The 15,069-nt window shown below is 43.7% G+C and overlaps 1 protein-coding gene across 1 annotated transcript in view; it reads left to right on the forward strand.

Annotated features, from left to right (window-relative positions):
• Window positions 1-15,069, forward strand: part of LOC144828012 (regulator of microtubule dynamics protein 1-like) — a 334,350-nt gene that overhangs the window by 169,448 nt on the left and 149,833 nt on the right. Inside the window, exon 4 of the mRNA XM_078686156.1 lies at window positions 13,634-13,689. Within this exon, the coding sequence (XP_078542282.1) occupies window positions 13,634-13,689 (56 nt within the window). The remainder of the gene's footprint in view (window positions 1-13,633; window positions 13,690-15,069) is intronic.

Consider the following 15,069-nt stretch of genomic DNA (forward strand, 5'->3'; position numbering starts at 1 on the left):
ACCCCACCCATGGATACCCTAGGAACCAGGATATCTACACCAGGCAAGCCGGGTGAATAGGTGTGAAGTGGCGCCGGAAACCGCTGTCGAACTCAATGGAGGACTTGTTAATGTTAAGAGGATTTATAGAGAACGTGGCTACCCAAAGGTTTCCCAGCGCTAAGCAGAGGCCTGATGAATTAACAGCCAGAGAAAAGGCACTTAGTTGACCTTGGTGAACAACAATGTTTTTAATTTTTTCTGAATGTTGCCTCTGTGGATGTAAATCTCAACTTCGTGGGAGTGAGTTCCACAGCTTGGGCGCCAAGTGGGAAAAAGCTCTCCCACCCCATCTGGCCCTTTTCATTCTGGTGGTTTTTAACAGTTGCTCAGAGCCTGACCTCAAACATCTGTTGGGAAGATGTTGGCACACCAGCCTCCTAATCTTGCTTAGCCCTTTGTTATTTATAGCTCTGTGGGTTAGGCAAAGTAGTTTGAACCTAATTCTGGCCTCAATCAGAAGCCAGTGTAAGTTTCTGCAGTGAGCCGGAACTGATTCTTTCATTGGGATTTGAGACAGGCGTCTAACTGCAGCATTTTGAACTACCTGTAATTTCCTAATCACATATTTGTGCGTGCTGAAGAAGAGTGAATTCCCGTAATCCAGTTGTGAGGTGATCAAGGAATGTATGACCATTTTCCTTATCTGTGCAGGGATAAGCATAAGGATCTTGCGTAGCATTCTTAGTAGCCCAGAGCACGTGCATGCCCCCTTCCGTGCTTGGGTCTCCATGGTCAGCTCATGGACTTCAGGAAGATGCCGCTGCCGGAGAAGGTGAAAGTGTCCAGTGGAACCCGGAGGTGGATTCAAGATGTGAAGAACCTGTGAGGGGACAGAGTCTATGCCACTCAGGAGTGACCAGGAGGCACGGAAGACGAATGCCCACCGATGTTGAGTGTTGCAGGAGAGCTGACAGTGACCTTGGAACTGCAGCTGTTTGGACCAGGTGATGCTGTGGAAGACCAGGAGATGTGCATGAGCTGTCCCACGTTGGATGTCGAGAGTTGAGGGGTCGGTGTCCATCAAGAGCACCAACAAGCCTTTGCAGCTGCAACCAATGTGGAAAGTGAAGAAGGTACAGTGTCAGGAACAGCAAGGTCCAGGTGACTCACCACAAGCAGAGGAGTCAAAGCAGGCCCGTACAATCAGGGGAGCCTGTGGAATTCAAAGATGACCCTCAAGTGGACCCACAGGCAGGAGGCACTGGAGTTGCAAGAGGATCTCGAGCAGCTCACCAAAGATGCAAGCCCACGATGTAAGAGTTGTGGTGAGGATGAAGATCTTGGTCAGTGAAAATGCTTGAGGTTGGGGCTACTTGGAGCCCAAAGATCTTGGAGGAAGGAAGCCAACAAGCCTTTGCAACAGCAAGTCAATGTGCTGCGCAGGGGTTCAGTTCCTGCAGCTCCGATGAGGGATACTGGCCTCAAACTTGGTGAGAGGACAGGCCTTGAGGGATGTGAAGAACTACCACCTGTGTTGCTGAGCCTTTCGGAGTCTGTAGGAACTTGGGATCAGCAAACCAGTCATCTTCATTGTGGTGCCTGCAGATGCAAGGAAGTCACTCCTTCATTTCAAGGGAGATTCCTTCAGATGTCTTGGATGTCCACTGGCCTTGGAAGGTTGGCTTGTTGAGCAGACGAGCAGGGTGATGAGACCAGGAGTAGCAGGAGTATTCCCAGTTGCAGTCTTGAAGCCCAGAGCGAAGTCCTGCAAAGTCCAGAATGCCAAGACGGTCGAAGAAGTGGAATCTTGAAATTAATTTTGTCCCATGATGAATCTAGGGACCCACCCACAGGTAAGCCCTTAAGTACCCAAAGGAAAGGTTTGGGACGATCCAGGGTCCCCTCCCAGGACAGGGGTCATACAGTGGGAAGGATACTCCCATGTCCTTTGTCCAGTTTCGCGCCAGAGTGGGAGCCAAAGGCTTCCTGAGCTGGTTTGAACTGGACTATGCAAGGAGGGCAGACTGATTGGTGCTGGCAGAGCCCTCACCCTGCCCCAATACACGAAACCCTGTCTGAGAGGTGGTCACACCTCCTTGTGACAGGACACCTATTGTTCTGCCTTTCCCTGCTCAAGCCCGGCTCAGCAGCAGGAGGGCAGAATTGTGTCTCTGGTTGGCAACAGCCATGTTGTGCTGTCTGGGTCTAGAAGACTGGTACCAGGAGCACTGAGGGTCTCCCGGAGGAGCTTTACAACATGACAGGGTTTGTTACAGCCAGTTTAGAGATGGTCATCGCGTAATGACGCATGGCCACTCTATGTATCAATATGGCTGATGCACTTACAACCTGGGAGTATGGACTCCGAAGGTTTTGAGGGTGTCCTGCTCATGCAGGGGCACCCTCACACTTAGAACCGAGCACCATGCCTTCAGGATTGAAAGGCCTGATTTAGGGGTGGCTTATAGGTTTTAAGTTCAGTGTCCTTAGATATAGGAAAACCTATATCTGTCGTAAGTGATGCTAGCACCAGCTTACACAGGCTGCAATGGCAGGCCTGAAGTTACAGTTTGAGTGGTCTCCATTGGGTGGCATAATACATGCTTCAGCCCATGGGTGTCCCCTGGTGTACCTATTCCCTAGGTACAATATACTATGGACTTATAAGGGGACACCATATCCAATCTGGGATGTACTTGCCATAACCAATTTAAGGGAGAAAACACAGACACTGGGGGCCTGATTAGCAGGATCCCAGTAAGACTAGTCAGAAACAGCATAGCACCAAGCAAAAAAGTGGAGGTAACCATAAAAGCAGATCCTACATTTCTACACCCGTCGAGTATTTTTCCTGGAGGCTGGAAGGATGGGGGCCGGTTTTGCAGCTGTGGTGGCCGCTATTGCAGTGGTGCTGCAATACTTGCTCCCAGTAACAAAAGCAGCAGCGCGCACTTGTGCACCCCTTCCCCTCCCAGGGACAAAATTGCCAGGGCTACTTTTGGTTCCCAGTCCTGCCCTGAGTCCAATCCCTGCTTTCATGAGCTACACCTGGCAGAAAACAACATTGGAAAGATCCAAGATTGTCTTATATTTTTACAAACTATATTATTAAGAAGTGCCATAAAATGTGTATTATGTATCGCAAATGTGGGTGTATGACTGTTTAAATGTCTATATTCTAAGACTATATGGCATGAGTGGCCTGGTTTCAGCACTGGAAAAGGAGTATTATTCACGAGGGAAACACAGGGTTCAAATACCCCTGATTCTAATTGTGAGAGTATTTCTCTAACAGGTGCTTTAGAATCCTGTTTAATTGGGTATTGTAGTTGCACTTGCCGACTGGACTGTATGGGTATGATATGATAAGGAGACTGCGGGATAAAGCTGGGGCTTGCGCAAGAGCTCATTTTGTTGCATAGGCTTGATTGCCTACTCATACCGACATCATAATTAGGCTCTGCAGTGTAACACACGTGATTCACCACCTCATAAGTTGGGACTCACCCACGGGGAACTCATAATGAAAGAGACTGCATGTGGATTTTATCTGCCCCCCCTGGCCTGACTAGGCCGCTGCACAGCAGCTGGAGTTAGGGGCACCAGGCTAGTTACATGCACACTTTTAGGGGCTGCACAGGGGAGATTCTTGGCGTGCACAGCCAAGGAGCAGGTGCAGATAGAATGGTGTGGCAGGAGTTATGCAGAGCTGGGTGGGGACATGGAATAGTCTTTATACAGTGTGAAGAAAATGCCAGGGAAAGTCAGTGTGTTTTACTGTTTTTCACTCCATTATTCTCCTACGAGAATGGGGAGCACGTGGGCTAGTTTCACTTTCCTAGGGCCTACAAATTCCAGACACGCACCAAAGTCCCCTGTAACTTATGTGAGAAGAAGTATTCTGCAGAGTCCAAAGTCATATCTGTACTGCTTTTGGGTCATCCAGAAATGTCATATTTCTCTGAGTCAGCTCATAACCAGGGCCTGGCTGGGGGCTGACCCTGCCAGGCTGAATTAATGGCCTTCCTCTCCAAGTTGTAGCCTCAGAGGTCCAGTCCTGCACAACAATCGTTCCAAAGGCGAAGGCTTCCACACCAAGAAGAGAAGATGAATGGAGCTACAGGTTCATCCATCAGCAGCTGACATATGGTGCCAGGCACCAAGCCGCTCTGGAGAGAAGGCATCGAGGGGGGAAGGGGGCTCTCAGAGACAATGTGGCATGAAACCCCTGGAGATTTTGAACAAACCCAGAGGCCTAGGCAGGAAGGAGGGATCAGGGGCAGAGAAGTGATGTGTCGCTGTGTGATAGGGCAAACAGAGATTTCCTGCCAGCCAACTCCCCAATTCTTTAGAAAGAGTTTTCACAGGAAGAGGAGCTCTCTCTGGGGTGTGGTCTGCTGAGGCAGAGGGTGCTGTAGCCTGGTGCCATGGGCAGTTGGAAAGAGGAACCCCCTGACTGTCCCAGGATCCTAAATAGCGACAGGAGAGGAGTCCAGGAACAGTGAGCAGAAGCCTGGGCCTCTGCGCAAGCAGAAGAGAGGCCCAGGAGGAGATCCAGGCAGATGGCTGGTGAAGGCAGCCAGTGAAGACAGCTCCCTGCTGCATGCACCCTCTTTGAGACAAGGAGGGCAAAGGAGAGTGCTCCCAGTGGCTGGTGAGCACCACTAGGAGCGAGAAGAGGCCATATTTATGAAGATCGCACCTCTGGGGGCTGAGATATGCCCCCCAGAAGGTAGGCAACCTTTGACCTCTGGCTGACCGACGATGAAGAACGTGGGACTCTGTTGCACTCCCCGTGAAGATCGGGGGAGGGACCCAAGATCCAAACTCCGGGCCCCGCGTGAGGAGGAGGAGGCGGGGAGCGCCCGACACCCAAAAGCAAAGCCGGGGAGCGCCATTGCGCTCTCCATGAAGAGGTGCACGCGGGGTTCCAGGAGCCCACCCTGGCCTGCACAGAAGAGCACAAGCCGATGCTCCCCGTGAAGCTGGTGTGGGGGCCCAGGACCCCATCTTCAGGCCCCGACTGGCAGGAGGAGGAGTGGCGCTGCACTCACCAGAAGCTGGAAGAAAGCGGGGGAGTGCGGCCCCACTTCCCAAAGGTCTGTCTGGACCAGCGGGAATCTCCGTGTCTGCCCGCAGGGACGGGCAGACCCAAAAGGAGTGTACTGGCTCCCACGGCAGCACGCAAGTGTGCTGGCCGGTCAGGGAGCCAGTAGGAGACGCCGGGGGTGGACTCTTTGCGTGGCTCTCCAATGATGCTGAAAGCGGGGTGCCCGGGTGGAACCGGGCCCCCGAGAGGCGGCAGGAGCAGCTTGGGGTGGGCTCCCCAGGCCGCATTCACTTCCCTGGGGGTCCGGGTGGGACGGGGCCCCCCAACGAGGCAAGAAAGCAGCTGAAGACCGTCACCACCACCAGTGTGGCTCTCCCCAGCACAGGGGCTGTAATTGCAATGCATCATAATGATCAACAAATGTGATGAGTACTGTCATTCTAAAGTGATGCTTAAACATGTATTCTTTCTGCTGCGGTTAGGTGAAGAACAACCCAGACTGTTAGCCACTAAAGATGTAAAGGTGTATACGGTATGGTCCGTATGACATGTTTAGTCAGGGTTATGTGTCACCAAGGCAGGGGTACCGAAGTTTCAAGGCTTGTTGAGATAATGGGGTGGGTCGCCACCGGGATGGTGCCAGTGCGCAGGGCCCTCGCTCCAAGTTATGTTCAACAAAATGCATTAGGGGGCAAGATGACGTGCAAACATGGGAGTGGTGGTACTAGACTCCCCCGCGGGAGGGTGGAGATGTGATGCAATGTCACAAAGTACTTCCAACACCTTATGTATATTTGTAAATTGGTGCATAGTATTGAGCAGTGTGTGTTTTAATAAATGTACTCTTACTTTTATAAAGCAAAGTACAGACTGGACAATCAATTATTGAGTGTTATTTCTGCGCACCTTTAATGGTGATTACTAGCCCACACCACCTCCCTTGAGTAAGCCTTAGACTGCTCTGCAACGCTACCCTCTGAGAGTCAGGCAATACACTAGGGTGTTTGGTTCCCAGTGAAGGACAAATGTGACATGTTATTTGTGCAGGCCTCACAGATACTGCCTCATTTTCCAACATCACCAGATGAAACAACTCCTCAAGATGAGTTCATGGCTGTACACATACCACACTGTATGGCTATTTGGGGCAGAATAACCTGAATACATTATGTTTCTGTTCTGTGACCAGAATAACAGTCTCCAGTAGCAAGCATCGAAAAAGAAGTACATTTGTCTTCTAACAATTGATGTAATTTGGTAAAGCCTTTTGATTTAATATATATATATATTACCTACTGGCGATAGCCAGTAGGTATATATAGTTAGGACCTAGCTACCATAGGAAATCCGCAACATTCTATTGGGAATAACTTTTGCGCCGGTTGAGGAATTTGCGTGTAATTTTCCAAACTTTTGGCCAGCTCCGCTGCGCTCCTTCCCTGAAAGTTTCGGGGAGATTCGTGACGTGGGGGCTGAGAAAAAAGGGGGGTCCCAAAACATGTTTTCCCTATGTTCATTTCCATAGGACGTTCTGACAAGGCTACAGCCCGAACCGCTGAACGGAATTACACCAAACTTGGCAAAATTGTAGGGACTGGTACGCAGAAGTGCCTTTGCTATATTTGGTGAAAATTGCTCCAGTGGTTTTTATGAAAATTAACTTCAAAAACACATATATATCTGGGCGGAGCCTAACCACACATCTCATCGTGAGATCTGATTGGCTGTCAGCACTTCATACAAGAAGTGTTGGCAGCCATCTTGGGACCAATATACATGATAGCACCTCATTAAAAAGCATTGTAGTTAATAGAGGGTTTTAGTTACATTATGAATCATTTGTTGATGGTAGCATACTCATTTTAGGAATTGTGGTGTGTTCTAAGGTGATTTTACCATGTGAAAAAGCCTTCTGCTGGGATATCATGAATCATGTTTGAAAGAAAACTATTATCTCATGCTTTTCCCACAGTGGTTTGGAAGGGGATCTATAAGCTAAACTGAAAGCATATTTTCTGTAAATTCACATTATCTTTCTCAGTCATGTGAGAATGAAGTCTGACATTCTCAGTAAAACATGTACATCCAACAAGGACAAAGACTGTCAGTTGATTCCTTTGTGTTCTACTGCAGCCTCCTAGAGTGTTCTAACGAACAACTAGAGCGCTAACAGTCCTACTTATTACAAAGGTATGGCACACCTGAAGCCATCTTGATTGGAATAAAGTGGTAACTCTTAAAACATTTAATTTAAAAAGGAACAAAATGAGGGGGTATATTTTGCCATAGAAAGTATGATTAGTGCTGCAGAAAGAAAAATTAGGGCCCATTTGGAGTGACTTCCCAAATCCTCTTCTATTTCATTAAAAAATTCTGACATGCAGTCTCCCAAGATGGCCACCAGAGATAAAAGAGCCCAAATGTAGCCCAAATATCACCCAGATGTAGCCCAAGTATAGCCCAATGACAGAATGTCCCAGAGTGTTCTAAAGAACAACTAGAGCGTTAACAGTCTTACTTATGACAAAAGTATGGCACACCAGAAGCCTTCTTGATTGGAATGAAGTGGTAAGTCTGAAAACATTTAATTTAAAAAGGAACAAAATGAGGGGGTTCATTTTGCCATAGAAAGTATGATTAGCAGCAGACTTCTCTGGTGAGCAGTAGCTTTACTACAGTGATCTAATGAGCAACTAGAGTGCTAACATTCAGAATTTATGGCAAATGTGTGACACATCTGAATGCCTTCTTAATGGAACCAAAGTAAACAAGCATTGAGCAGTGATGTCATCAGTGATGTAATTTGAGATGTCATCAGTGATGTCACTGACCATGTCATGAATGATGTAATATGTGACATCATGAGCAGTGGATTGCGGGTGCGCGAAATATAGTTAGTACAACTAACTATATAGGAGCAATTTCAATGGTTTTGTATGAGTGAAATGTCCAGCTAACTATAACACCCCTAAAACGTATAGTTTTTTGAGTGAATTTTAAAGGTTTTTTAAATGCTAATTCCTAACTATATAAGGCCTGAAACCTATGTTTTTTTCAGTGAATTTCAAAGGTTTTTTAAATGCTAATACCTAACTATATAAGGCCTGAAACCTATGGTTTTTTCAGTGAATATATACATATATATATATATATATATATATATATATATATATATATATATATATATATATATATATATATATATATATATATATATATGTATATTACCTACTGGCGGTCGCCAGTAGGTATATATAGTTAGGATTTTTTCCCTATGGGATTTTTGAAAATTCTATGTCTAATAACTTTGGCGTTTGTGGACGGAATTGGATGAAATTTTCTGGAAAATGGAACATTTTGTTTCTGAGCAGCCCCTGAAAATTTGGGGGGTGTTCGTCCAGGGGGGGCCGAGAAAAAAGGGGGGTCCCAAAACGTGTTTTTAACATTGAGTTTTCCATAGGGCGGTTGGCCTCACTTTTAGCCCGAACGGCTGAATGGATTTGCACGAAACTTGGCAAAATTGTAGGGACTGGTAGCCCGATGTGCCTTTTGTAGGTCTCAATATATGTGCTACAGTGGATTTTGAGAAATTAACGTTCAAAAAAAGATATATATCTAGAGCCGCGCCTGGAGCGCTCCCCGGTACGCGTACCGGGGAGCGCTTCAGGCGCGCCACGCGACTTGCGCACGGCAAGCTGATTGGTTCTCGGGTGTCTGTAAACATTCGAAACAGTCCGCAGCGGCCGCCATCTTGTGTCTCGGTAGGATTGAGACACAAGAGGTGGCAAAAATCAAAGGGGGAAATGAGCAAGAGGGGGCAGGGTACACACCCCCTGATCCCCTAGGTTTCATGTGGGGGCCATAAAAGGCTCCCGCGGGTGAAAAAAAAAATAAAAAAAAAATTCGATTTTCGCGGGGGTGAGCGCCCGGTACGCGCACCGGGGAGCGTACGGGGGAGCGTACCATGGAGATTAAAAATGACAGACTTTAAAAAAAATAAAGCTTCTTTTTAAAAATTGGAGGTAGTTCTGAAAAGAACTTTTTTTTTGATTTTGTTGTTTTATATATTTTTTTTTGTTTTTGTTGTTTTATATTTTTTTAGACTTTTTAAAACAATTTTATTTTTTTTTTGGATTTTTTTTCAAGGGAAAAACAAAAACAAGGATTCCAAAACTGCTCAACAGGAGCAAAAAAATTTGAAAATTTAGGCACTGGAAGAGCAGCGGTGTTGCTGTTTCTTTAGGGCAATCAGTTCAACACTCTGCTCCCCATAGCAGAGCAGTTCGTCACACTCTTTGCACAAAAATTTGATGCCTGCAAACACCGGCTGAATGTTAGGAACCATTCTTCCACGGGGTGGTCCCGAAGGTGTTGCTCCACCAGTGGAGGTGCTGCCGCCATCTGTGGGTACATTCCGTGCCAGCTCTCTGACACTCTCCCTGGCAAAGTTGTTAGGGTGTCTTCTTTTCACATGCCGGATCAAATTAGCATTCCCAAAACTATATTTTTTCAGAGGATTGCCTCTGGATAAACTACTCCCACATATTTTGCATGTTACTTTGGGAGCGTTGACTTTTTTCTGTCCTTCTGGGATTTCGTAAAATTTCCAGATGAAATGGTTTTTTTTCTTTTGCTGAGGAGGGTCCTCATCTAAAAATCCCTCTGAATCACTGCTGGATGACTCTCTTGCAGCCATTGCGGGAGATCAGAAAAGTAGGAGATAGAGTAGACACAACAGCTCTTGCTCTCTCCAAGTACAAAGCAATAGTGAGAGAAATGGGTGGGTTTCACACAATTTGGAAAAAAAAAAGTTCTGAACCAATGAAAAGTGTTATTTTAAAGTCACATGGTTTGACGCGCTTACGCTACGCGCCCCGGGGCGCGTCCCGGGCGTGTATCGTAAGCGCATCGGGGCGCTTACGTTGCGCGATCGTATGCGCTTCCGGGTGCGCTTACGCGGTGCGTCATAAGACGCATCTCGCGGCTACGCGATACGTGTCTTATGACGCAAGGCGTGGCGGTTACGCGATACGTCACGATGTTGTTTTCGTTCTCGGCAATAGCGCTTCCGGGACGCGCATTAGTACGCGCCCCGGGGCGCGCCGCAAGATTGCGCTTACCCGTGCGTTCACCTGTCCGCGCCCCGGGAGCGCACTAAAAATAATATTAAAAAAAAATTTAAAAATTATAAAATATAAAATTAGATTTAAAATGTATTATTTTTATAAAGATTTGCTATTAAAAAACCTATGAAATTCACTGAAAAAACCATAGGTTATAGACCATATATAGTTAGGAATTAGCATTTACAAAACCTTGAAAATTCACTGAAAAACCCATAGGTTATAGACCATATATAGTTAGGAATTAGCATTTAAAAAACCTTATTTTACTCACACAAAACCATTGAAATTCCATATATAGTTAGTTGTACTAACTATATATCGCGCACCCGCAATCCACTGCTGATGATGTCACATATTACATCATTCATGACATGGTCAGTGACATCACTGATGACATCACTGATGACATCTCAAATGACATCACTGATGACATCACTGATGACATCTCAAATGACATCACTGATGACATCATTCATGTGATGATACGATGAACCTCTTCAGACTCTAATAAAAACGTAGATACACTCAGTGTAAACAGACACTCACAGACTGTCACTCATCCATGGAGTTACTCACACACCTAATCAGTCTTGCAAAGAATCAATCACACCTCCATTTCCGAAAACTATATAGTTAAACACACCTTACTTATTGAAACATATAATAACACATATTTACTCTGTTATACAATCCCTGATACAAGTTCACAATAATCCATACAGCCACTCACACATTCACTGGCTCTTATGCACAGTTATTTATATATGTCAACTACCACATGTACTGTGTTTTACATATGTACTTACTTTGACATGTAGCACTGAGATATCCATTCACTCACCAATACACTCATGCACACAGTAAACCGCCCATACAGCTGTTTCCACATGCACTTTTGAACCCATACATCTAGTGAATCAACTGCTCACACATCTATGCACAGAGTCATACACCTCCCAGCCACCCACACACACACTCAGTCTCCCATACAAATACTTGGCCAACTAATCAATAACCCATATAGTTAGTCATATAGCTAATGATCAACACATGCATCAGATTACAAAACAACAGACACAATTTAAAACAGTTTAGTCACTAACCCATGCACTCAGTGAGACACATTTAATCACTCACTTATACAGTCAGTCATGCACCTACTAAATACATCATCCAGACACTTATACATCCACTCATTCTTCAATATATAAGACATATTTTAACTTTAAAGAAACATACAGTCACTGGATGTTGTCATCAGTGATGTCATTTGAGATGTCATCAGTGATGTCATCAGTGATGTCACTGACCATGTCATGAATGATGTAATATGTGACATCATCAGCAGTGGATTGCGGGTGCGCGATATATAGTTAGTACAACTAACTATATATGGAATTTCAATGGTTTTGTGTGAGTAAAATAAGGTTTTTTAAATGCTAATTCCTAACTATATATGGTCTATAACCTATGGTTTTTTTCAGTGAATTTTCAAGGTTTTGTAAATGCTAATTCCTAACTATATATGGTCTATAACCTATGGTTTTTTCAGTGAATGTATATATATATATATATATATATATATGTACAATATACTAAAGGGGGTTCCAGCCATATGTCTTCATCCATTGTTCTGGCTGTATCATTCACATGTTGCTTCCACCCACTACAGAATACAGCAAAGGGAAATAGGTCAGTCCACTTCAGTCTCTAGCTAACTTCACTTTGAGTGACGGCATTTTGCTCTTTCACAAGGAGCATATCTGCATACTAGGTAGTTCTCTTAAATGCCAGTGTTTTCCTTTTTACTTCATTACTTTCGTTTTACCTTTGTGTTGAGAGTCTGGCAGCTGTCTCTCTTCCATGTTGAACACAGGGCACATTCCAGCTTTAATAGTTACTTTCTCCTGCTAATGGTATTGTACATTCCTTTTAGCATCCTTTGTTTATCTAACTGCTGCCATTTCACAGCATTCTAGATTGTGATAATTTGAAACTGTTCTTCACAAATTTTTTTTTTTTTTTAGCGTGCACACAAAGAAGTGTATTAATAACTGCCCTCCCTTATATCATGTTGGTATGTATCTTAATTGATGACCAAAGTTATATTTGTAAAGCAATCCCATGTCCTGCTTATACGGCTTTCTCCTGCTGTCAGTGCTCTTGTAGGTCATTATTCTATAGATATTTAACTATTATATTACTAACTGAAGATGTGCTATTTATCCCAATTTCCAGTTCCTGCTATCTACCGGTCTATCTTTGCAAATCCATCTATCTATCCATCACTATCTACCTATCTATAAAAACATACCTCTCTATGCAATCCTCTCTATTTACCTACCCCAGCTAGCAAGTTTTACAACTCTATCTATATTACCCTATCTATCTATATAACCCTATCTATATGCACAACCCTAACTATCTATGCAGCCGCATCTATCTAGCTACATACATACCTATTTATTTAGCTATGCAACCGTATTTATCTAACTATACAACCCTATCTCTCTAGCTATATAAGCCTATCAATCTATACAGTTGTGCATCTATAAACCTCTATCTATCTGTACAACTTTCTGTCTATGCAGCCCTATTTATATGCACAACCCTATCTATAAAACCCTACCTATCTAGCGATGCAGCACTAACAATCCATACAGCCCGGTCTATCTATACAACTTTAGCTACTCAACCCTATCTATCTTTACAAATCTATCTATCCATCTATCTATCTATCTATCTATCTATCTATCTATCTATCTATCTATCTATCTATCTCTGTCTTAGGAAGCATTTCTATCTGTCTTTGCAAGCCTCTCTATTTATAACAAAGTTTTAAAAACAAATAATACAAAAAAAGCATAAGCAAAGGCAAAAGGCTGGCAGGCAGCACCAGATCGATTGTCTTTTTTAAGTCTGATACTGGCTAAGATCTTTTGATTTTTACGAAAATTACATGTATAACATAGTTACTTATAGGGGTTTTCAGCCAGACTGCATTCATTAGTCTGTTGTTGTGGCTTTCACATTTTGTATCTAGCCACTACTGTGTGCATCATGTGGCAATGGGCCAGCACATTTCAGTCAATGGGTGACTTATCTTTAAGTTACAGCATGCTGCCCTTTCACAAGAAACAAATCCATACACCAAGTAGCACCCATTCTGTGTCTTTTTTTCAAACCCTACAAATATTGTTGCTTTTAGTCAAAAAACATTTCTTAGATTAATGAGAACCCAGCTGATTCCCTAACAATAACATGTTACATTTACCAAACTGAAGAAAACAAGAAGTATTAAAAAGCCGGCAGCTGATGCCAAACTTACTGACTTTGCCAATGCTTGTTTTGCTTGTGCAACGAAGTCACACAAAAATGAGAAGACAGAGGAATAGATTGCACTGCATTTTCCTTTTGATGGTATGTGTTTAATTAAGATGTGCATTATGCATTTTTTTTGTATTTTTTTTTATAGAAAGCCATTGAACTGAACGATAAAGATGCTGCTACAATTCACCTGTTAGGCCAATGGTAAGACTACTTCCTCAAAGCAAAAGCGATTGCAAAATATCTGCATTTTATCTGAAAAATTGTATTGGTTTCATAAGAAACTGATCAAAATTGTGAAAGGTCTGTAAATGTTCACCATTTTCATAATTAATTCTATTTGGTATTCTTTCTAGCTCTAACATGTAGCACACATATTATCTATTTGTCTTCCACGCCCGTCCCTCTTTTCACTCTACATACTTATTCCTAGCCTCAATTACAAGTTTGGTGGTAAATGTCAACTAACGTGCACATTGGGTAAATACCAAATTCACGAGGTTCGGTAAATAACGTGTTAAATACCACTGAATATGAGTTTTTACCATGTTCGGTGGAATTATTATTTAAAGCATGTGTTAAATACCGAATGTATGCAATTTAGGGTAAAAGGTAAATACCGCATCCGATAAATAGTATACGCTCAAAACATCAATAAGTGCCCATTTTCTGGATTGGAAGTTCCTGGAATGAGGGAATTAATCCACAGAAAATGTAAACTACCAGTGGAACGAACTAGGTCTTCTCTCCAGCCTGCACTCCATCATGGCTGGCCTGAAATTGTGACTTTGCACCGGTCCAGCGCAACTAGATATCCACAGTTGGCACTTCGAGCGTCTTAGTGCTATTTTTACCTAAACTTTCAAAGCTCATAACTTGCGACAGTACTGATTCGATTTTTGTTGTTTTGATTTCATTTTATTTATTAAAATATCGTCTACCTTTCTACATTGGTTTGGGAATCTTCTTGTGTTGTATTTTCACTTTTACTGTTTGAGTGCTGCATAAATACTTATACATTGTCTCAATATTAAGCCTGACTGCTTTGTGCCAAGCTACCAGAGGGTTAAACACTGGTTAAATTATTGACATTTGTTGTTCACCCTGACAAGGAGTATGATTATTTCTTGAAGTGGGTTAGCATTGCCTTCAACAAACAACACCATTTCTTACACCATCTTTGCCCCGTGGTGCACCCCTCATATGGAGCTCTTCAAATTCACATTCATGAGAATGTTTATTGCTTACTGTTCTGTGCCCTCCAGTTTCTGTTGCAAGGATATCTGGGGATGCGTTTAGCCAAAATCAGATTTTCCCCCAGTATCATGATTCTTTGAGTGCTGAAGAAGCTGAACCAGGACCGGGCAGAAGCAATTCTAGCTAACCCATACTGGCTGCAGAGGATGAGATACGCAGATCTCCTGCGACTGTCTTTATCCCTGCCACCTTATGTTCATGCTCAGGGTGTGTCTTCTCTGTACTTAAAGGGTTTGTCGTAAATGTTCTTCCCTTCCCCTGTTATTATGGTTTAGTGGGACTTTAACTTGATTCTGACTTTCTTGATTGGGGCCTGTTTAAGTGGGT

Source organism: Lissotriton helveticus, chromosome 4_1 (assembly GCF_964261635.1).
Source record: "Lissotriton helveticus chromosome 4_1, aLisHel1.1, whole genome shotgun sequence".
Classification (NCBI taxonomy): Eukaryota; Metazoa; Chordata; class Amphibia; order Caudata; family Salamandridae; genus Lissotriton; species Lissotriton helveticus.